At 45.5% G+C, this 24,484-nt stretch overlaps 1 protein-coding gene across 1 annotated transcript in view; it reads right to left on the reverse strand.

Moving 5' to 3' along the window:
* ANO2 (anoctamin 2) overlaps positions 1 to 24,484 on the reverse strand; it is a 498,883-nt gene that overhangs the window by 239,784 nt on the left and 234,615 nt on the right. Inside the window, exon 13 of the mRNA XM_063928499.1 lies at positions 6,348 to 6,430. Within this exon, the coding sequence (XP_063784569.1) occupies positions 6,348 to 6,430 (83 nt within the window). The remainder of the gene's footprint in view (positions 1 to 6,347; positions 6,431 to 24,484) is intronic.

Below are 24,484 nucleotides of genomic sequence, written 5' to 3' on the forward strand. Positions count from 1 at the left end.
TTTTCGGCCTGATGGTGTACATCTATCCAATGAGGGGATGATGTTTTTCCTGGAGGATCTGTTCATAGTGTTGCAGGAGTTAGGTTAGGTTATGGTGGCGGTGCGAGGACTCTGGGAGGGAGTCCTTCGCTTTTGGCGGAAAAGAACGGCAGTTTGTAGTTGTATCGCTTATATAGGTAGTAAGTTTCAGTTTATTTGGTTTAGGTGCACTCACCTCCATCGACTTAATGGCCGCTCGACCACCCATCCGGGAGGCAGCGGCAGGGCACCCAGGAGCGGTGGGAAGTCACTGTGGGGGTTGTGTTGACACCTATTACCGGTTTTGATAAGGTGTTGGACGGTTTCGGTCAGTTTACCAATTTAAGTTTACCAATAGTTTAATAGAGCCGTTCTTTTTTCTGCCACCATTTTGCCGGGTGATTCGGCAGCTTAACAAATTTTTCCATTTACAGGTTTGCTATGGTTAGGGTCAAATAAATAGCTAGCAATTTTTCTGCCAAAATCATGTCTCCGTGTCTTTATTTACTGGTATTAGAAGGTAACTAAGGTTTACTTTAATAAAGGGGGTCCACCAAATATCACTAGGATGTTTAACAGGCTCATTTATCAATGAGTGATAAATTTCACTGTGAGTGATAAATTTCACCAGCCAATCACCTCCTGTCATTTTTCAAACACAGCCTGTGCAGTGCCAGATTAAGGTCCACATGGGCCTGGAGCTGAAATTTATGAAGGGCCTATTTTGTGAGCCACTGTAGTGGATGTGATCAGTGCTGCAGGGGTGTTACTAGTGATATAGGGGTTGTGACCAATGTTGTGGAGGTATGGTCGGCATAGGGGGTGCAGTGTGTGCTGTAGGGTGTGACTATAACCTGCCTTCAAAAGCCTCTATCCCCCCAATTTGTCCATTCTGTATTATGTGGAAATTGCAGTTTCAGCTTATTTTAAGATAAGCTTTCATATATTTTATCTCCTGTATGTTTGTTACCTGCATTTTATATTGTAGATATTGGTGGTCATTCCGAGTTGTTCTCTCGCTAGCAGTTTTTAACAGCCGTGCAAATGCTATGCCGCCTCCCACTGGGAGTGTATTTTAGCTTAGCAGAAGTGCGAACGAAGGGATCGCAGAGCGGCTACAAAATAATTTTGTGCAGCTTCAGACCTACTCCTAGCTTGTGATCACTTCAGACTGTTCAATTCCTGTTTTGACGTCACGAACACGCCCTGCGTTCGGCCAGCCATGCCTCCGTTTCCCCAGCCACGCCTGCGTTTTTATCTGGCACGCCTGCGTTTTTCTGCACACGCCCTGAAAACGGTCAGTTGACACCCAGAAACGCCCACTTCCTGTCAATCACTCTGTGGCCAGCAGAGCGACTGAAAAGCTTCGCTAGACCTTTTATGAAACTACATTGTTTGTTGTAATAGTACGACGCGCGTGCGCATTGCACCGCATGCGCAGACGTGCCGATTTTTTGCCTGATCGCTGCGCTGCTTCCGAAATCTGCTAGCGAACAACTCGGAATGACCCCCATTGTTAAATAAAATGGTGTATAAAAATCTAAAAAAAATATTGGAGTTGTATATGTATTTGTGGAACTCGCCGTAGCTCCTAACTCCAACTAGCACAGTATTTTATTAGATATGCAGTGTTAAAACGTTACACGTGATGTCTTGCCTATTTTTTCATTTCATGTATCATGAATCATTATTGGTCAACTGACCGAGCCGACTGCTAATGCCAACCATTATTTTTTTTTACGTTGATTGTTGATTCTTTAACACTATAAGGCACTTGGGAAGGGATGTAGTTACAATGCCACCAGACGGGAACCCAGCGGTCGAAATACCAATGCCAGAATCCCGAATGGAGACATTATGCTGGCATCAAAATCCAGACGGAGCTCAGGATCCTGGCGTCAAAATACTGCTGCCTGGAATCCCGAACGTTCTTTTAGCAGGACGTGCTTGTGTCCCACCCCGGGGGATGGGAGATTAGGTTTAGGCATTAGAAGGGGGGTTTGGGTTAGGGTGCATTATTATTGATACCTGTGCGCTTACTTCTCCACTTGTTTATTAGATAGATAGATAGATAGATAGATAGAGATAGAGATAGAGATAGATAGATAGATAGATAGATAGATAGATAGATAGATAGATAGATAGATAGACATAATAACTGTATTATTAGGAGAGGAAGAAAAGCCGATTTCAGTGTGGGAGCAAGTGGTTCTGGACAGAACTGTGACGGGGAATAGGGCGGGAATATTTGCAATGGATGTGCAGGACGACTAAGGTGTTGGCATACCTCCTAACTTTACCTCCACAGAAGGAGGGACAGCAACGAATGCCTTCGGCGCGAGCCCGAATTTAGGGGCGTGACCTCACAGTAAGGGGGCATGGCCTATCAGTTAGGGCGTGGCCTCATGACAAACGCCGCTATTGAAAACCACGCAGCCCATTTTTGTCATTATGGAGGCATGGACAGTGCTCAGTGAGCTGCTGGCCATGCCCCCTGCCCCTCTCTGCCAGGAATAGACGCTGTACGCATGCACACAGCATCTATTCACCGCTGCTCTGATCAGAGCAGAGAGTGACGGGGGGGGGGGGGGGGAATCTCCCAACTTCCCCCACCCGCGGGACACTGCGACCTGCGGGTGGAACAGCAGGACAGACCGTGAAAAACGGACTGTCCCGCCAAAATGGGGACAGTTGGGAGGTATGTGTTGGGGGAGTCGGAAAGAAGCTGCAGTGGGAGAGGGATCATAGCCGCACCTGGAGGTGGTGGTGGTGGAGGGGGCTATGAAGTAGAGGAAATGGTGCCAGCCAGAGGGAAAGCGGTCAAGATCCCGCCGGACGGAATCCCGGCGGTCGAAATACCGACATCGGAATCCCGACCGGCACAATCCCGACATATTCTCCCTCCGTGGGTGTCCACGACACCCATAGAGGGAGAATATAATAGTGTGCCGAGTGTAGTGAGGCCCCGTGCCCGCAAGGGGCTGTGTGCCGCTCACCACCCCTGTCGGGATTGTGCTGGTCGGGATTCCGGTGTCGGTATTTTGACCGCCGGGATCCCGTACAGCGGGATTTCGTACTGATCCCAGCCAGAGCAGGGGCGGAGACTGTTAAACTAGTGTGTGTGTGTGTGTGTGTGTGTGTGTGTGTGTGTGTGTGTGTGTGTGTGTGTGTGTGTGTGTAGAGATTTGGCAAAAAATGACAAGCTAGATAGCAATACATTACTAGATGGATAGCTAGATAGATAAATAATATATAGATAATATAATTAGGCACATGTTCAGTCAGAGGCAGTGCATACCTTTTCCAGAGGCACTGCAGGACACTGACATCCCTTCTCTGAGCAGCAGCGGCTGCAGCCAGTCACCTGTGATCAGTAGCTGCTGGGTAGCTCAGTCACAGCAAGTGTCAGGGCCGCCTTCACGGAGCAGAGCTGGGTTGGCTGCTGCATACAGTGCACACTTGCACAGCAGTTATTCAAGCGGTAATGGGGCGGCGGCGCGGACGTAGTTACCATTTCACAGCGGAATGCGATGTCCCGACGGGGCGACGGGGCCCTGGATGTGACAGGATGCGGGGGGGGGGGGGGGGGGGGAGGAGATGAGAGGAGATGATGCAACGCCGTCACGATGCTGCCGCGCTGGAGATTCAGATACTGTGCGGCGCAGGGAGGGCTTGTGAAGCCTTCCACTGCGCCACTATTAGCACAATTATTAAGTCCGTCTTTTCAACCCCGGGCAAGAAAACCAGGGGAAAGGGGTTTGCTGTTTCAGTGGGCGGGGCCTTAGGCTGCTGTAACAGGAAAGAAAATTATTCCTGTGTACAGCAGCGCAATGCAGCAGATGCTGTGGGCCTATTTTGATGGGGCGGCCTGGAGCTGCAGCTCCATCCGCCCCATTGTTAATCCGGCCCTGAGCCTGTGACATGGAAATTAGGAGCCGATTTGCTGGTGCAATTTATCATGCACAATGAAATGTATCACTCATTGATAAATTAGCCTATTAATTGGATCTGCCCCATTGGAGTAAATGGATATTGCCATTTTTTGTGTGAAAATGGTCACATTTTGCTGGTACAGGTTGAGTATCCCATATCCAAATATTCCGAAATACGGAATATTCCGAAATACGGAAATTTTTTAGTGAGAGTGAGACAGTGAAACCTTTGTTTTTTGATGGCTCAATGTATACAAACTTTGTTTAATACACAAAGTTATTAAAAATATTGTATTAAATGACCTTCAGGCTGTGTGTATAAGGTGTATTTGAAACATACATGAATTGTGTGAATGTAGACACACTTTGTTTAATGCACAAAGTTACAAAAAATATTGGCTACAATGACCTTCAGGCTGTGTGTATAAGGTGTATATGTAACATAAATCATTCTGTGCTTAGATTTAGGTCCCATCACCATCATATCTCGTTATGGTATGCAATTATTCCAAAATGCGGAAAAATCCGATATCCAAAATTCTTCCGGTCCCAAGCATTTTGGATAAGGGATACTCAACCTGTATTACCATTTATTATCTACACGTGAAGGGCTATTTTATTACCACATTCAGAAATTTAAACAACAAACACACCATTCTAAGGGGGATATCTATCAAAGTTTGGAGAGAGATAAAGTAGATAGAGATAAAGCACTAATCAATAAGTTTCTAACTGCCATTTATCTAGCACTCCCTGTAAAATGACAGAAGCTGATTGGTTGGTACTTTGGGCCTAATTCAGAGTTGATCGCAGCAGCAAATTTGTTAGCAGTTGGGCAAAACCATGTGCACTGCAGGGGGGGCTGATATAACATGTGCAGAGAGAGTTAGATTTGGGTGAGGTGTGTTCAAACTGATATCTAAATTGCAGTGTAAAAATAAAGCAGCCAGTATTTACCCTGCACAGAAACAAAATAACCCACCCAAATCTAAAGGTCCGTACACATTAGACGATGTCGCTCTGTGAGCGACTTCGTCTAATGTTTCCCCTCCCGGGCCGGCCGGTCGGCGGCTGACTGTACACACTGAGCGATATGACCGCTCATATCGCTCAGTGACTTCACGTCTCCACCAACCCTGCATGCAGGTCGTGGACGACAGTCCAGATCCTGCATGCATGCACTGGCGACAGCGACGCTCGTTGCCGACTCGCGGGGCCACACATCGGTAATCGCTGGCGGCATACACACTTGCCGATAAAATGAGCAACGTCGCTCAGGAAGCGGGAAAATGAGCGACGTCACTCATTTTATCGGCAAGTGTGTATGGGCCCTAACTCTCTCTGCACATGTTATATCTGCCTCCCCTGCAGTGCACACGGGGGGTCATTCCGAGTTGTTCGCTCGGTAAAAATCTTCGCATCGCGGAGATTTTCCGCTTAATGCGCATGCGCAATGTCCGCACTGCGACTGCGCCAAGTAAATTTGCTATGCACTTCGGAATTTTACTCACGGCATTTTCATCGTTCTGGCGATCGTAATGTGATTGACAGGAAATGGGTGTTACTGGGCGGAAACAGGCCGTTTTATGGGCGTGTGGGAAAAAACGCTACCGTTTCCGGAAAAAACGCAGGAGTGGTGGAGAAACGGGGGAGTGTCTGGGCGAACGCTGGGTGTGTTTGTGACGTCAAACCAGGAACGTCAAGCAGTGAAATGATCGCAGATGCCGAGTAAGTCTGAAGCTACTCAGAAACTGCTACGAGGTGTGTAATCGCAATATTGCGAATACATCGTTCGCAATTTTAAGATGCTAAGATTCACTCCCAGTAGGCGGCGGCTTAGCATGAGCAAATCTGCTAAAATCCGCTTGCGAGCGAACAACTCGGAATGACCCCCATGGTTTTGCCCAACTGCTAACAAATTTGCTGCTGCGATCAACTCTGAATTACCCCCCTTTATCTCTTTCCATTTTATCTCTATCCAAGCTTTGATGAATCTCCACCTAAATATCAAGACAGCTGGCAATTATTATTTTTTTTTATGAAATACTTATTACTTATTTTTATTACATACTGTAAGTTTGTTTTAGTAGCCTCTAAGTTAGCATACATTTAATATAATTACTGTCCAATATAAATATTATCCGTATAATTTCTGGGAAAATATAAAATGTGTTCTGTAAAAAGAAATTTGCACAGTAATACTTAAAATCAGGGGTGAATTCCTGATATTATGTAAAATCGGAGCTCTTTATGAGTAGTTACAAAAACAAAATACAGTATACAGTTTTTCTGTATTTTTGTGAAACGGCCATCAGGTTGTTAACTCTTCACGGCCTTACTAAAAATCTCCCCTGCATATAATGTTTAATGGTGGTAAAAGAAAGAAATAATACTTACTTCTTCCTCTTCCAAGCCTGTAAGATCCCAAAAATAGCTTAACTTCATTTGTAAGCGTTTCCAGTGTTCCAGAAATAAGGTAGCTGAAAATGAAAATAAAATAAAAAAGAAGGGTAAACTTGATATCAGCATAGAGAGAAACTGATTAGAGTAGGAAAAAGTCAGTGGCATTTAAAGATATATAATAAATACAAATCAGTAAAAATAAGCACAAAATATTCAAATTACAGGGATAGAATTTGACGGCAAATAAGAACCACTTGGCCCATCTAGTTTGTCCCTTTTATTAACCTTATAGTAACCTTAGACCCTTTTTGATCCTTAGGGGGACATTTACTAAGCGGTGATAAGAGCAGAGAAGTGAGCCAGAGGAGAAGTGGCCCCATCAACCAATCAGCAGCTCTGTATCATTTTATAGTATGCAAATTATAGATGTTACTTCAGTGCTGATTGGTTGCTATGGGCAACTTCTCCACTGGCTCACTTCTCCACTCTTATCACTGCTTAGTAAATGTCCCCCTTAGTTCCTTGTAAGGATATCTTTGTGTCTATCCCAAGCATGTTAAAATGTACCATATTAGATTCTAACACCTCTGATGGGAGGCTATTCCACTTATCCACTACCCTTTCTGTGAAGTCATTTTTCCTCAAATTTTCTTTGAACCTACCTTTTTCCATTTAGGGCCATCTTAAAGTATGGGGTCAATGAGCAGCTGCCCAGGGCCCCACAATTCGAGCAGGACTGTAGGAAGGGGAAAGTTATGATTTTTTTTCTTTATTCCTGTAAATGGGTGGTTAGAAGCCCCAGTTAAGTGCTTTGTACAATGCTGTTAAGACGGCCCTGATTCCATTATGTATTTGAAAGTTTCTATCATGTCCCTCCTTCCCTTCTCTGCTACAAACTACAAATATGAAACTCTTTTAGTCTGTCCTGGTACGTTTTGTGATGTAGGCTATGCACCATTTTAGTTGTCCATCTTTGTACTATCTTCAGTGCATTTGTATTAGTGTTCACGCTAGGTCGTTTTAGCAGGGCACCGCGCCCTGCCCGATTTTTTAAAGGCAAATTCCGGCCTGCCCTTTCTGCGGCGCCCTGCTAAAACAGCCGGCCGCTTCCTGCCCTCCCAGCGTGTGAAGATGCCGTGCGCATGCGCATGGCATCCATTCACACTATGAGAGAGAGCTTGGGGGAAGCCCAGCACCTCCGTAGGTGCTGGGCACACCCCCCCAACAGTGACGCTGCCAGCCACCCATGCCCCCTGTAGTAAAATCTGTGGGGGCTGCACCGCCCACTTCAATGATGTTACATAGCCACGCCCCTATTTTGCATGGCCACGTCCCTTTGCCGCGTGCGTACACATATGCCCCCGCAGTTCGACGCCCTGCCCTCTAAAATTTCTATAGGGAACACTATATATCCTTTTGGAGACCAAAACAAAAAACTGCAACAAACGAGCGCCTAATCATCAAATAACAATGAAAACCAATACGTGTTTCGTAGGATTAAATGATCACAATTTTATGTTCCTGATAGTCTGCGCTTGCTGGAATACTATGTGTAGTATTGTGGTGATGTCATAGAAAAAGAACAAGCGGCTGCGCTGAATATCAGCAACGAAACACAATGTACAGAGAGCCAACGTAAAAAATAACAATGTTTATTAGTAAAACATATAAAAAGATTAATTATCATATGACCGGTGAATAATATATATATATATATATATATATATATATAAGAACATTCACTAGACGTGAACTGGTGGTCTGTTGTAATAACTCAGCTTTTTGGGGTGAGAAGTTCCGTGTTCAACTTGTTAAATCATTGATAAGTACCAGGTGTACTAGTGGAATCCTAATAAATTCAAAGTCCCTCAGTTGAAAATGAGATTCAATACCTTTCCAAATGGGCTGGTGAGAGCCGAGCGTCCTCGGCTTCAATGTCCTGCAATGCCCATATATGCTGTGCAGCGGAAAGGAGGAGACCGTCTCTCTCCCAACCCGGTCGTGGCGGCGTATGTGCTGAAGCCGCTGATGTCGGGTGCTGTAGACGGAGGGTGCAGCGGGGACCAAGGAGCACCTGGAAAATTTCACCTGAGCTGAGTACTGATAGGGGCGGGTCCTGACGCGTTTCGTCACGTTCACGTGACTTTCTTCGAGAAAGTCACGTGAACGTGACGAAACGCGTCAGGACCCGCCCCTATACGTACTCAGCTCAGGTGAAATTTTCCAGGTGCTCCTTGGTCCCCGCTGCACCCTCCGTCTACAGCATCCGACATCAGCGGCTTCAGCACATACGCCGCCACGACCGAGTTGTGAGAGAGACGGTCTCCTCCTTTCCGCTGCACAGCGTATATGGGCATTGCAGGACATTGAAGCCGAGGACGCTCGGCTCTCACCAGCCCATTTGGAAAGGTATTGAATCTCATTTTCAACTGAGGGACTTTGAATTTATTAGGATTCCACTAGTACACCTGGTACTTATCAATGATTTAACAAGTTGAACACGGAACTTCTCACCCCAAAAAGCTGAGTTATTACAACAGACCACCAGTTCACGTCTAGTGAATGTTCTTTTATATATATATATATATATATTATTCACCGGTCATATGATAATTAATCTTTTTATATGTTTTACTAATAAACATTGTTATTTTTTACGTTGGCTCTCTGTACATTGTTTTCCATATCCTTTTGGAAATACACATTATTCTAGCTGAGGCTGTACCAATGATGTATACAGTGGCATTATTATTTATTTATTTCTGCTGCTGATTCCTCTCCATATGCAACCAAGCATCTGACTAGCCCTCCTCATTGCTTTGTTACATTGCTTACCTGCCTTCAAGTCATCTGACTTCTAGATCCCTTTCCTCGTCAGTAGTTTTCTTTATAATGCCATTTATACTGTTAGCCTGTGGGGTTTTCAGACCCAAGTGCATGATTTTGCTTTTGTTTGCCATTAAACTAGTTGTACTCAAACTGGGTGCTGTGGCACCCTGGGGTGCAGCGAGACACTTGCAGGGGTGCCTTGCATTGGTGGTCCAGGACTAATTAAAATTATTTATGGTCAATATAATAGGCAAAACCAGTGCTGGTGGCTGTCAATCGTGAAAATATGTGGACAAATAAAAGCAAATCTTACCCCTCACCACAGAATTGAACCTAAGGATGACATACTGTATAAACACAATTTACTTAATTTAATATTTCTTTCTAAATTTATCAATAAGAAAATTTTGGCCTAGGGGTGCCGTGAAAAAAAATCTCATACTCTAGGGAGCCGTGATTCCCAAAAGTTTGGTAACCATTGTGGTAAACTGTAGTTGCCACGTTCTTGACCTTTCCCCTAGTCTGCCTAGAGCCTCAATCATTTGTTTAAAATGCCCCCTTCCCTTCAATGCCATTTGCAATATCAGCAACAAAAATATTAAAAAGCACTGGTCCAAGTAAAGATCCTTGGGCACTCCACTGGAGACCTTTCCCACCTTAGACTGCACTCCATTCACTACAAAGCTCTGGTGTGGGTCGTGCCCCAGTTGTCTACCCAAACACTTGAACAAAAGTGCATTTAGGTTTTATAATAGGTCTATTTGTTGGCAGAATGTTGCGGCGTCGGATAGGGATGTTAGTCCACACAATGGTTCTTAACCAGGATGATTGGTTTATTCAGAGATAACAGGTTGTAGCATTTAGAAGATGTTTTGCAGCAGCAGGAACTCACAGTATACATGTGAAGCAGTACACAGGTAACACATCGTCTCAGTACACACAGGATGCAGCTGCATACACACAGGGTGTGGCTACGGGGTAGACAAGGTCACACACTGAGGAGAGTAGAAGCTGCACGTCAGTGCAGTTGTCTCTCCCAGGAAGAACTCTCACAGACTGGGCACTAAGCACCTCCTCCTGCACTGAGCTGACACAAGGAGGGAAAACACTAGAGCAGGGAAGCTGCCTCTAGTGCTGGGAACGGAGACAGACAGCAGAGTGATCCACTGTCTAACACTATTTACCTAATTTGTTGCTATAATCTGCAGTTACTGTAGCATGAAGGTTTACTTCTATGGTAGACAATAACACCTACCGCCTAAAGCTTCTGAGAAAGAATGATAAAAGATACAGCGGTAGATGTATGATCCACCGTTATGGGGGAGGAGTGGTATCACGGCACGTCATGTGCACTGTTACCACTTCTCCCCATGTATGACTCTGGCGGTGTGTGCCCCTGTCTATAGCGGTGTTGCTATCTACGAGATAGTACGGCGATATGCAGGACAATATATGAACGGTCAGTAGCACTGACTGTTTCGATGCCTGCAGCTATAATTTTCAACAGCTCTGTCCCTGGCTGTGGCAGTAACTGTCTCCGGGCTGTGCACGGGGGATCTCGCGATAATAGCACAAACTCACGCTGCCCAGTGGAGCCAGCTAGGGGGAGAGACACAGAGCATCCACACTAGACTGATGCATTGTGGCCGCTGACAGGCATCGCTGGAGGGGGGAGTTTTCACTTCATTACACCATACTTGCCTATCCTCCCTCATTCTGCAGGAGACTTCCTGAAATAGAAGCAAACTCCCTGACTCCCTGAATAGTCCAACAATTTCCCTGATTGCACCTGTCCTTAACCCCATTGTGCAGCTGTTACATTCTTGGGGGGGGGGGGGGGGGGATAAATCACATATACATACATTCAAATGGGAACATCAGTGCCATTTCCCTGCATTGGGTATAAGACACAATGATCCCTATGGCTACATGCATCTTAAATAAAGTTTCTCTCGTGGCCCCTTACAGTATATGGAACCTCTTGTAAAGCACAATACACAAACAAATTCTGCAAAATATAAGAGTCTTTTCTTCAACAAGTAGATCTTACTAACTTTGGGGCTCATTTACATTTGGATGTAATAGGTGTTACTTTCACATCTCTCTGAAATGTTTTTTCAAAAGTAGGCAAGTATGCATTACACCCTCCTGTCATGGCATGGGTAACTTTTATATTTATATTTGTGGCTGTTGCAACTTTTAGTTTTACTTAAAGATATGTATTAGACATTCTAAATATTAGATCATTTAAAGCTCAAATTTAAAGTTCGCAACAGGCTCAGGTCATACTTGCCTACTCTCCCGGAATGGCCGGGAGGCTCCCAAAAATCGGATGACCCTCCCGCCCCCCCCCCCCGTAAGAGCAGGCAAGTCTCCCGATTTCAGGGGTTCCCCCCTGCCTGGCCGCCCACTTAGCGTGTAAAGTGGACAGTCCGGGGAGGCGATGACGCGATTCTTGTTGAATCGCGTCATCATAGCCATGCCCCCTGCTGTATAATGCCAGTAATAGCGGCATTACACAGTAGGGGCGTGACTTACATGACACGATCCGCAGACACGCCCCCGTTCCGCCTCTGGCCCGCCCCCTCAGCAAGGCTTGTCACAGCCCGCCCCCCTGCTGAGCCGACCTGGCTGCTCTCTCCCGGAGGGAGCAGCCAAAAAGTCGGCAAGTATGGCTCAGGTGTTGGGCTGCAGGGGTGCTGATGAGGAGAGGGACCACATAAGTATGTTAAAGAGGCAAAATCATGCCACAAAATGGGATAACTCACTTCAAGGGGTTCAGTCTCTCTATGTGACCACGCCCCCATGCACATTGCCACGCCCACTTGTACCAGGGCCTCAAATTTCTCATGGTTGCCTCATTGGGCTGATATTAGGGTTGGATTTTGAACCAAGTGTTAGAGGTAGGAATAAACATGGAATAACTGTACAGAGTTAAATTTACCATATGTTTGCTAATATTTGACCCATGGGAGCTTAGCAGGATCTGTATCAAACAACAGATATGAGCCTGTACTTAATGTTTGGCTTTTGCAGTGCACCTGAACATCATAACAGTCTACTGACCGGCTGATGGACTTTCAGTGACCCTTAAGGACCCTAATAGGGCCGCTAACAGTGGAAAATAACTTGCAGTGGGACCAATAACGCATCTACTTACAATGTAAAACATCTTACGCCCTGGATCCATTTACATGTATATCGGTGAATGTTTCAGATGTTTTTCCTTACTGAACTCATTTGTAGTTTAGGATTAGTGATCCTTAAACTTGAGCTTATAGCTATGGCTGGATTGAATATGATTGCTGACAGACAGTTTAACTTATTCATTAGTTAATTAACGTCTACGTTTTAAGAACATCTAGCATTACAGGTCGGTAGTAAACATTTGTATCATATGAATTTCCATCATGCTTAAATATCTTCATTCTGTGGAAGGTTGGCGAATGGGGTTTTGTCTAAATAAACAGCATTTGTGCAATATGTTAACACAAACTTCTGAGTTAAACAATGCCAAAGGGAATGCATGCGAGCACAAAGAAATTACATCTTCTGTAAAAAAATAAAAAAATTATATATATACATATATATATATATATATATATATATGTATTAATTATCAGAAATAAAAAAAATGGAAATAAAGTGGGGACAGTTATAAAACTTTTCCTCAGGTCATTGGGCCTGATTCATGTTTGTAAGCAAAGTAAAAAAGCAAGCGACTGGGCAAAACTATGCTGCACTGCAAGGGGGGGGGTCAGATGTAACATGTGCAGAGAGATGTAGATTTAGGTGGGGTGTGTTCAAACTGAAATCTAATGCATTGTAAAAATAAAGCTAAGGGTGTGTACACACGGTGAGATCCTTGCTATGCCCGATTTTCACTTGCGATTTTCCTTGAACTCCCAGAGCCCAGCACCACCAATTTTGACCTACTTTTCTTGAGATATGGACTGTGTGTGCTTACGATTTTGGCTTATGTGAGATTTTGGCTTATGTGAGATGGCATTGACATGTGAGATGAACTAGATAGTACACCGATCTAGCAAGGATTGACTTGCCTGCACAGTCTATCTTTTCTTGCGATGCCGACCTGGTGGGACAGCACATCGGGATCGAATCAGGATCGCAAGGTGATTTTCACTAGAGATGAGCGGGTTCGGTTTCTCTGAATCCAAACCCGCCAGAACTTCATGTTTTTTTTCACGGGTCCGAGCGACTCGGATCTTCCCGCCTTGCTCGGTTAACCCGAGCGCGCCCGAACGTCATCATGACGCTGTCGGATTCTCGCGAGGCTCGGATTCTATCGCGAGACTCGGATTCTATATAAGGAGCCGCGCGTCGCCGCCATTTTCACACGTGCATTGAGATTGATAGGGAGAGGACGTGGCTGGCGTCCTCTCCATTTAGATTATAAGAGACTGAGAGAGATTTACTGGAGCTGACTAGGAGGAGTACTGTTACTGTAGAAGTGTAGAGACTGAGGGGAGAGAGTTTACTAGTGAGGACAGTGCAGTTTACTTTATAATCCGTTCTCTGCCTGAAAAAAGCGATACACAGCACACAGTGACTCAGTCACATACCATATCTGTGTGCACTGCTCAGGCTCAGGCCAGTGTGCTGCATCATCTATTATCTATATATAATATTATATATATCTGTCTGACTGCTCAGCTCACACAGCTTATAATTGTGGGGGAGACTGGGGAGCACTACTGCAGTGCCAGTTATAGGTTATAGCAGGAGCCAGGAGTACATAATATATTATATAGTGAGTGACCACCAGACACACAGTGCAGTTTATTTAATATATCCGTTCTCTGCCTGAAAAAAGCGATACACACAGTGACTCAGTCAGTCACATACCATATCTGTGTGCACTGCTCAGGCTCAGGCCAGTGTGCTGCATCATCTATTATCTATATATAATATTATATATATCTGTCTGACTGCTCAGCTCACACAGCTTATAATTGTGGGGGAGACTGGGGAGCACTACTGCAGTGCCAGTTATAGGTTATAGCAGGAGCCAGGAGTACATAATATATTATATAGTGAGTGACCACCAGACACACAGTGCAGTTTATTTAATATATCCGTTCTCTGCCTGAAAAAAGCGATACACACAGTGACTCAGTCAGTCACATACCATATCTGTGTGCACTGCTCAGGCTCAGGCCAGTGTGCTGCATCATCTATTATCTATATATAATATTATATATATCTGTCTGACTGCTCAGCTCACACAGCTTATAATTGTGGGGGAGACTGGGGAGCACTACTGCAGTGCCAGTTATAGGTTATAGCAGGAGCCAGGAGTACATAATATATTATATAGTGAGTGACCACCAGACACACAGTGCAGTTTATTTAATATATCCGTTCTCTGCCTGAAAAAAGCGATACACACAGTGACTCAGTCAGTCACATACCATATCTGTGTGCACTGCTCAGGCTCAGGCCAGTGTGCTGCATCATCTATTATCTATATATAATATTATATATATCTGTCTGACTGCTCAGCTCACACAGCTTATAATTGTGGGGGAGACTGGGGAGCACTACTGCAGTGCCAGTTATAGGTTATAGCAGGAGCCAGGAGTACATAATATATTATATAGTGAGTGACCACCAGACACACAGTGCAGTTTATTTAATATATCCGTTCTCTGCCTGAAAAAAGCGATACACACAGTGACTCAGTCAGTCACATACCATATCTGTGTGCACTGCTCAGGCTCAGGCCAGTGTGCTGCATCATCTATTATCTATATATAATATTATATATATCTGTCTGACTGCTCAGCTCACACAGCTTATAATTGTGGGGGAGACTGGGGAGCACTACTGCAGTGCCAGTTATAGGTTATAGCAGGAGCCAGGAGTACATAATATATTATATAGTGAGTGACCACCAGACACACAGTGCAGTTTATTTAATATATCCGTTCTCTGCCTGAAAAAAGCGATACACACAGTGACTCAGTCAGTCACATACCATATCTGTGTGCACTGCTCAGGCTCAGGCCAGTGTGCTGCATCATCTATTATCTATATATAATATTATATATATCTGTCTGACTGCTCAGCTCACACAGCTTATAATTGTGGGGGAGACTGGGGAGCACTACTGCAGTGCCAGTTATAGGTTATAGCAGGAGCCAGGAGTACATAATATATTATATAGTGAGTGACCACCAGACACACAGTGCAGTTTATTTAATATATCCGTTCTCTGCCTGAAAAAAGCGATACACACAGTGACTCAGTCAGTCACATACCATATCTGTGTGCACTGCTCAGGCTCAGGCCAGTGTGCTGCATCATCTATATATATTATATATCTGTCTGACTGCTCAGCTCACACAGCTTATAATTGTGGGGGAGACTGGGGAGCACTACTGCAGTGCCAGTTATAGGTTATAGCAGGAGCCAGGAGTACATATTATATTAAAATTAAACAGTGCACACTTTTGCTGCAGGAGTGCCACTGCCAGTGTGACTGACCAGTGACCTGACCACACTGACCACCAGTATAGTTAGTAGTATACTTATATTGTGATTGCCTGAAAAAGTTAAACACTCGTCGTGTGACTTCACTTGTGTGTTTTTTTTTTTTTATTCTATAAAAATCAAACTCATTCTGCTGACAGACAGTGTCCAGCAGGTCCGTCATTATATAATATATAATATATACCTGTCCGGCTGCAGTAGTGATATATATATATTTTTTATATCATTTATCATCCAGTCGCAGCAGACACAGTACGGTAGTTCATGGCTGTGGCTACCTCTGTGTCTCTGCACTCGGCAGGCAGTCCATCCATAATTGTAATACCACCTAACCGTGGATTTTTTTCATTCTTCTTTATACATACATAGTTACATAGACATCTTCTCTTTATCAACCAGTCTATATTAGCTGCAGACACAGTACAGTACGGTAGTTCACGGCTGTGGCTACCTCTGTGTCTGCACTCGGCAGGCAGTCCGTCCATAATTGTATACCACCTAACCGTGGTTTTTTTTCATTCTTCTTTATACATACATAGTTACATAGACATCTTCTCTTTATCAACCAGTCTATATTAGCTGCAGACACAGTACAGTACGGTAGTTCACGGCTGTGGCTACCTCTGTGTCTGCACTCGGCAGGCAGTCCGTCCATAATTGTATACCACCTAACCGTGGATTTTTTTCAGTCTTCTTTATACATACATAGTTACATAGACATCTTCTCTTTATCAACCAGTCTATATTAGCTGCAGACACAGTACAGTACGGTAGTTCACGGCTGTGGCTACCTCTGTGTCTGCAGTCGGCAGGCAGTCCATAATTGTATACTAGTATCCATCTCCATTGTTTACCTGAGGTGCCTTTTAGTTGTGCCTATTAAAATATGGAGAACAAAAATGTTGAGGTTCCAAAATTAGGGAAAGATCAAGATCCACTTCCACCTTGTGCTGAAGCTGCTGCCACTAGTCATGGCCGAGACGATGAAATGCCAGCAACGTCGTCTGCCAAGGCCGATGCCCAATGTCATAGTACAGAGCATGTCAAATCCAAAACACCAAATATCAGAAAAAAAAGGACTCCAAAACCTAAAATAAAATTGTCGGAGGAGAAGCGTAAACTTGCCAATATGCCATTTACCACACGGAGTGGCAAGGAACGGCTGAGGCCCTGGCCTATGTTCATGGCTAGTGGTTCAGCTTCACATGAGGATGGAAGCACTCAGCCTCTCGCTAGAAAAATGAAAAGACTCAAGCTGGCAAAAGCAGCACAGCAAAGAACTGTGCATTCTTCGAAATCCCAAATCCACAAGGAGAGTCCAATTGTGTCGGTTGCGATGCCTGACCTTCCCAACACTGGACGTGAAGAGCATGCGCCTTCCACCATTTGCACGCCCCCTGCAAGTGCTGGAAGGAGCACCCGCAGTCCAGTTCCTGATAGTCAGATTGAAGATGTCAGTGTTGAAGTACACCAGGATGAGGAGGATATGGGTGTTGCTGGCGCTGGGGAGGAAATTGACCAGGAGGATTCTGATGGTGAGGTGGTTTGTTTAAGTCAGGCACCCGGGGAGACACCTGTTGTCCGTGGGAGGAATATGGCCGTTGACATGCCAGGTGAAAATACCAAAAAAATCAGCTCTTCGGTGTGGAGGTATTTCACCAGAAATGCGGACAACAGGTGTCAAGCCGTGTGTTCCCTTTGTCAAGCTGTAATAAGTAGGGGTAAGGACGTTAACCACCTCGGAACATCCTCCCTTATACGTCACCTGCAGCGCATTCATAATAAGTCAGTGACAAGTTCAAAAACTTTGGGTGACAGCGGAAGCAGTCCACTGACCAGTAAATCCCTTCCTCTTGTAACCAAGCTCACGCAAACCACCCCACCAACTCCCTCAGTGTCAATTTCCTCCTTCCCCAGGAATGCCAATAGTCCTGCAGGCCATGTCACTGGCAATTCTGACGAGTCCTCTCCTGCCTGGGATTCCTCCGATGCATCCTTGTGTGTAACGCCTACTGCTGCTGGCGCTGCTGTTGTTGCCGCTGGGAGTCGATGGTCATCCCAGAGGGGAAGTCGTAAGCCCACTTGTACTACTTCCAGTAAGCAATTGACTGTTCAACAGTCCTTTGCGAGGAAGATGAAATATCACAGCAGTCATCCTACTGCAAAGCGGATAACTGAGGCCTTGACAACTATGTTGGTGTTAGACGTGCATCCGGTATCCGCCGTTAGTTCACAGGGAACTAGACAATTTATTGAGGCAGTGTGCCCCCGTTACCAAATACCATCTAGGTTCCACTTCTCTAGGCAGGCGATACCGAGAATGTACACGGACGTCAGAAAAAGACTCACCAGTGTCCTAAAAAATGCAGTTGTACCCATTGTCCACTTAACCACGGACATGTGGACAAGTGGAGCAGGGCAGGGTCAGGACTATATGACTGTGACAGCCCACTGGGTAGATGTATGGACTCCCGCCGCAAGAACAGCAGCGGCGGCACCAGTAGCAGCATCTCGCAAACGCCAACTCTTTCCTAGGCAGGCTACGCTTTGTATCACCGGTTTCCAGAATACGCACACAGCTGAAAACCTCTTACGGCAACTGAGGAAGATCATCGCGGAATGGCTTACCCCAATTGGACTCTCCTGTGGATTTGTGGCATCGGACAACGCCAGCAATATTGTGTGTGCATTAAATATGGGCAAATTCCAGCACGTCCCATGTTTTGCACATACCTTGAATTTGGTGGTGCAGAATTTTTAAAAAAACGACAGGGGCGTGCAAGAGATGCTGTCGGTGGCCAGAAAAATTGCGGGACACTTTCGGCGTACAGGCACCACGTACAGAAGACTGGAGCACCACCAAAAACTACTGAACCTGCCCTGCCATCATCTGAAGCAAGAAGTGGTAACGAGGTGGAATTCAACCCTCTATATGCTTCAGAGGTTGGAGGAGCAGCAAAAGGCCATTCAAGCCTATACAATTGAGCACGATATAGGAGGTGGAATGCACCTGTCTCAAGTGCAGTGGAGAATGATTTCAACGTTGTGCAAGGTTCTGATGCCCTTTGAACTTGCCACACGTGAAGTCAGTTCAGACACTGCCAGCCTGAGTCAGGTCATTCCCCTCATCAGGCTTTTGCAGAAGAAGCTGGAGGCATTGAAGAAGGAGCTAAAAGGGAGCGATTCCGCTAGGCATGTGGGACTTGTGGATGCAGCCCTTAATTCGCTTAACAAGGATTCACGGGTGGTCAATCTGTTGAAATCAGAGCACTACATTTTGGCCACCGTGCTCGATCCTAGATTTAAAGCCTACCTTGGATCTCTCTTTCCGGCAGACACAAGTCTGCTGGGGTTGAAAGACCTGCTGGTGACAAAATTGTCAAGTCAAGCGGAACGCGACCTGTCAACATCTCCTCCTTCACATTCTCCCGCAACTGGGGGTGCGAGGAAAAGGCTCAGAATTCCGAGCCCACCCGCTGGCGGTGATGCAGGGCAGTCTGGAGCGACTGCTGATGCTGACATCTGGTCCGGACTGAAGGACCTGACAACGATTACGGACATGTCGTCTACTGTCACTGCATATGATTCTCTCAACATTGATAGAATGGTGGAGGATTATATGAGTGACCGCATCCAAGTAGGCACGTCACACAGTCAGTACTTATACTGGCAGGAAAAAGAGGCAATTTGGAGGCCCTTGCACAAACTGGCTTTATTCTACCTAAGTTGCCCTCCCACAAGTGTGTACTCCGAAAGAGTGTTTAGTGCCGCCGCTCACCTTGTCAGCAATCGGCGTACGAGGTTACATCCAGAAAATGTGGAGAAGATGATGTTCATTAAAATGAATTATAATCAATTCCTCCGCGGAGACATTGACCAGCAGCAATTGCCTCCACAAAGTACACAGGGAGCTGAGATGGTGGATTCCAGTGGGGACGAATTGATAATCTGTGAGGAGGGGGATGTACACGGTGATATATCGGAGGGTGAAGATGAGGTGGACATCTTGCCTCTGTAGAGCCAGTTTGTGCAAGGAGAGATTAATTGCTTCTTTTTTGGGGGGGGTCCAAACCAACCCGTCATATCAGTCACAGTCGTGTGGCAGACCCTGTCACTGAAATGATGGGTTGGTTAAAGTGTGCATGTCCTGTTTTGTTTATACAACATAAGGGTGGGTGGGAGGGCCCAAGGACAATTCCATCTTGCACCTCTTTTTTCTTTTCTTTTTCTTTGCATCATGTGCTGATTGGGGAGGGTTTTTTGGAAGGGACATCCTGCGTGACACTGCAGTGCCACTCCTAGATGGGCCCGGTGTTTGTGTCGGCCACTAGGGTCGCTAATCTTACTCACACAGTCAGCTACCTCATTGCGCCTCTTTTTTTCTTTGCGTCATGTGCTGTTTGGGGAGGGTTTTTTGGAAGGGACATCCTGCGTGACACTGCAGTGCCACTCCTAGATGGGCCCGGTGTTTGTGTCGGCCACTAGGGTCGCTAATCTTACTCACACAGCTACCTCATTGCGCCTCTTTTTTTCTTTGCGTCATGTGCTGTTTGGGGAGGGTTTTTTGGAAGGGCCATCCTGCGTGACACTGCAGTGCCACTCCTAGATGGGCCCGGTGTTTGTGTCGGCCACTAGGGTCGCTAATCTTACTCACACAGCTACCTCATTGCGCCTCTTTTTTTCTTTGCGTCATGTGCTGTTTGGGGAGGGTTTTTTGGAAGGGACATCCTGCGTGACACTGCAGTGCCACTCCTAGATGGGCCCGGTGTTTGTGTCGGCCACTAGGGTCGCTTATCTTACTCACACAGCGACCTCGGTGCAAATTTTAGGACTAAAAATAATATTGTGAGGTGTGAGGTATTCAGAATAGACTGAAAATGAGTGTAAATTATGGTTTTTGAGGTTAATAATACTTTGGGATCAAAATGACCCCCAAATTCTATGATTTAAGCTGTTTTTTAGTGTTTTTTGAAAAAAACACCCGAATCCAAAACACACCCGAATCCGACAAAAAAAATTCGGTGAGGTTTTGCCAAAACGCGTTCGAACCCAAAACACGGCCGCGGAACCGAACCCAAAACCAAAACACAAAACCCGAAAAATTTCAGGCGCTCATCTCTAATTTTCACCTTCCGATCTGCACTAACTTTTCTTGAGATTTTGACTATATAGTCAAAATCAAAAGAAAATATCTCACCGTGTGTACACACCCTTTGACTATATAGTCAGAATCTTACAGATTTATCTCACCGTGTGTACACACCTTAACATGTGTGTGTTACATGCAAAAGCAGCCAGTATTTAACCTGCACAGAAAAATATAAATGTATTTGCTCCACTTGTATGGCAACATGGTTTGGTCCAGACACAATATTACTTGCCTTTTTGCTTTGCTTACAAAAACGAATCATGCCTATTATTTTGGAAATGAGATGCTGTCCATAGCAACCAGACATTTACTCTTATTTTCTATACCAATGGTAGGAAACCTGTGGCACTCCAGCTGCTGTTGAACTACACATTCCAGCCAGGCCTGCCATAGTTTTGCTGTTAAGACATGACAAAACTGTAGCAAAGCATTCTGGGATGTATAGTTCCATAGCAGCTGGTGTGCCAGGGGTTGATAGTTAAAACTGTGATTGGTTGCTATCAGTTACTTATAGAACTGTTTTGGCTTTTTTTTGTTTTTTTGGAGGGGGGTATCTACCATTTTATTTCCCAGTGACACATTTATATTTAGGGTTGTATCATATGGTTAGGGTTCAAACATGACTGTCATCCTCAACACTCATGAGTTACTGTGGGGGTAGGCAGTGTGGAAAGGGGGTGATGCCTGAATAGATTGCGGGCATAATCCGGGTGATCTCTGTCAACTCAAAGGTGGTGTAGAAATCGGAATGGAAATGTCATATCCCCGCCTTTATTTAATTTTAATAATCTTCTACCTCAATGTGACGGGGTACATCAGTGCCTCAACAGGGCTTTACTGCGCCCTGTGCCAAACATGATATCATGCCACCAGCCATCAGGCAGAACAGCATTACCCGGAGCACCCTGAGGATGTACAGGCTGCGGTATGCTTGTCTGGAAATTCCAAAGGACCCTTCGTGCAGCACTGCAGCAGCCATACTGGCTGTTGGGTGTCATTCCAGACATCATGTTAGCCAGAGCAGGCACTGTGGGAAAGCAACAGTGCCACCCACAGAACCCTGCATGATGGCACTACCCGCACAGTCCTAGTTACGGACCTCAGGTACATTTAACAAACCATCTAAAGAGAACAAATGGAGGTATTGTCCAAAGCAACCAATTATCAACAAATATATATACCCAATAAGTAGCACCTTATATGAGCACCAATACATACTTGCCTACTCTGTCCCGGAACAGAAGAGTGGGCAAGTTGCCCAGCCAGACACTACCCGGCGTCCGCAGCCCCTAACACAAACATCTGCCCACAACACCCCTATGTGGTTGTCCAAAATGGGTGGTCAGAGTGGGTCTGATGAAGCGATGCCTCACAATGCCGGTAGTCTCGGCATTACATAGCGGGAGCAGGGTCACGATGACATGGTTGTGCGGTCCCGTCCCCGGTTCTGACCCTAATTCTGCATCATGCTTCCCCACCAAGCCCCCCCATGTCGCGCCACGCCCCCTGCCATGCTGACCTGGAGGGGGCAGCCAGAATGTCGGCAAGTACTGTATGTACTATATCAATATATTAAAAAACATAAGTTAATGTGTAAACCATAGTATTAAGAGTCAACAAATTCTAATATTTCATTTCCAATGTTATGTTTATCTAAAACTTGGCCTTCATGGCATAATGTTGCTCAGTGATATGTAACATGCCACGTGGCAAGCCTTCACCCGTGGCCCCAAACCCTTTCTCCTTTGTGATGTTTTGTTCAATCTCTGCTATTTACAATATGAAGTATGCCATATGCCACAGGGTGGCAGTGTCAGCTGCTGTGACTGTATAATGCAGGATAAGGTATATAACTGCAGTACATTTCACTGACATTATTCAAGTGGAATATGCAGAGATACAAGGTTGTGATTACAAAATAACACACACCTGATTATTTTACAGTAAATATATGAATAAAAGTAAGACAGAAAAATATCCAGACCGCCAATGGAGTACATACTTCTTTTAACTATCTCAGTTACAGTATTGCAGTATTGTAGATGGTATTAACAGAGAGGTATATGTTGTGTTTGTAGAACAATTAGCATCATACTGTACGGTGGTAGTATACTCTGTAGCTCTTACTTGTTACTGTGACTTCCTGGTTAGGGCTGGATTAAGGGACACATTAGGGGCCCCCACAGACTGCGTTTTGAACAGGAGGAGGCTCCCTCCGGCAGCTCAGCTGTTTAGTAACAGTGGCCGCTGTGGATCTCCTCCGTGCGCAGTGAGTGTCAGCCTCGCAGGATAGGGAAAACCCGCAAGGCAATGACTGTGAGACGGCAGCTGCTGAGGTGCGCTGTCCAAGTGCTGCTGCTCTCTGTAAGTGACGCTGGGAGTGAGTGACTGAGTGGGTATTGCTGTACTGCTTTCGTGCTGCTCTACATTAGTGGTGGTGGGGGCCCCCACAACCTCTGTTGCCCTGGGCCCCCACTGGCCTTAATCCAGCCCTGTTCTTGGTGCATGTTACGTATCTGTTCTGTACAGTTACATTGTTGTTACATGCTGTCCTCCAGTAAAGAAACATACTCTGTTTGGGATTTTCCGCCATGTGACGGCCCCCAACCCCAAGTATGTGATGTCATGTCAGTCCGCCACCAGGAAGAATAGCACTTCCATCCCTAGTGCATCCTTAGGATGCTACAGGCAGCTCTACAGCCCATAGTTACGACCCTGCATAGATGTTTTCTAATCAAGATTGCATACAGTATTCATAGGTTCTACGTAGCATTATTTTGTAGGTTTCTAGGCTCCAGTTGCCCCAGAAATGGATTAAGATCTCTATTCAGCATGCATTGCTGTTGCGATGCAATTGCATCTGGGCAATTTTCAGGCCAGTGCGCATGTGCAGGGACCGTTCTGCGCGTGCCGACCAATGCAATTGCATCGCATTAATGTGAATGCCTCTTCCTGATTGGCAGCACAGCGTTGCTGGAGGCGGCGAGGTGGCGTTGGAAATGGGAGCGGAATCGGGGTGGCTGCGTGACATCACACACGCCCACTGCGATGGGGGAAAGTGTCGGTAGCCCAACTGCCTTCGCAGCCAGGCTGTGCAGGCAGGGGGGCTTCCATTATTCAGTGATGCGATCGCAATTGAATTGCGATCGCATCACTGGCCACCATTAGCATGCTGAGCGACCTTGTCCTGTGCTGGGCGGCCCCCAGCATCCGATCACAAGCAGTTGAATCTGAATCAGATCCTAAGTTCATTATTAGGAGGATGTTCTCCTGACATGTAGCAGATTGACGCCTACAATTTGTTCAAAATGTGTTCTAAGAATCAATGAAATTCAAATATAACGCTGTACAGCAGAGGTTCCCAAACTTCACCATTACAGACCTGGGGTATATGAGTAGTTACAAAAGTGCAGATTTTAAGAAGCGGAGATGTTGCCCATAGCAACCAATCCGATTCTACTTATGATTTATCTAAAAGCTTCTAGAAGATAACAGCTAGAATCTGATTGGCTGCTATGGGCAACATCTCCACTTTAAAAAAATGCCCCCAAATGCATCAGATTGTCAGTCTGATGCTTCTGGGGGCAGAGAGGGGGCATCAACAGCCTCCATTTGTGAAAACGGAGGTGTGTTACCGCCA

The sequence above is a fragment of the Pseudophryne corroboree genome, chromosome 6 (assembly GCF_028390025.1).
Source record: "Pseudophryne corroboree isolate aPseCor3 chromosome 6, aPseCor3.hap2, whole genome shotgun sequence".
Classification (NCBI taxonomy): domain Eukaryota; kingdom Metazoa; phylum Chordata; class Amphibia; order Anura; family Myobatrachidae; genus Pseudophryne; species Pseudophryne corroboree.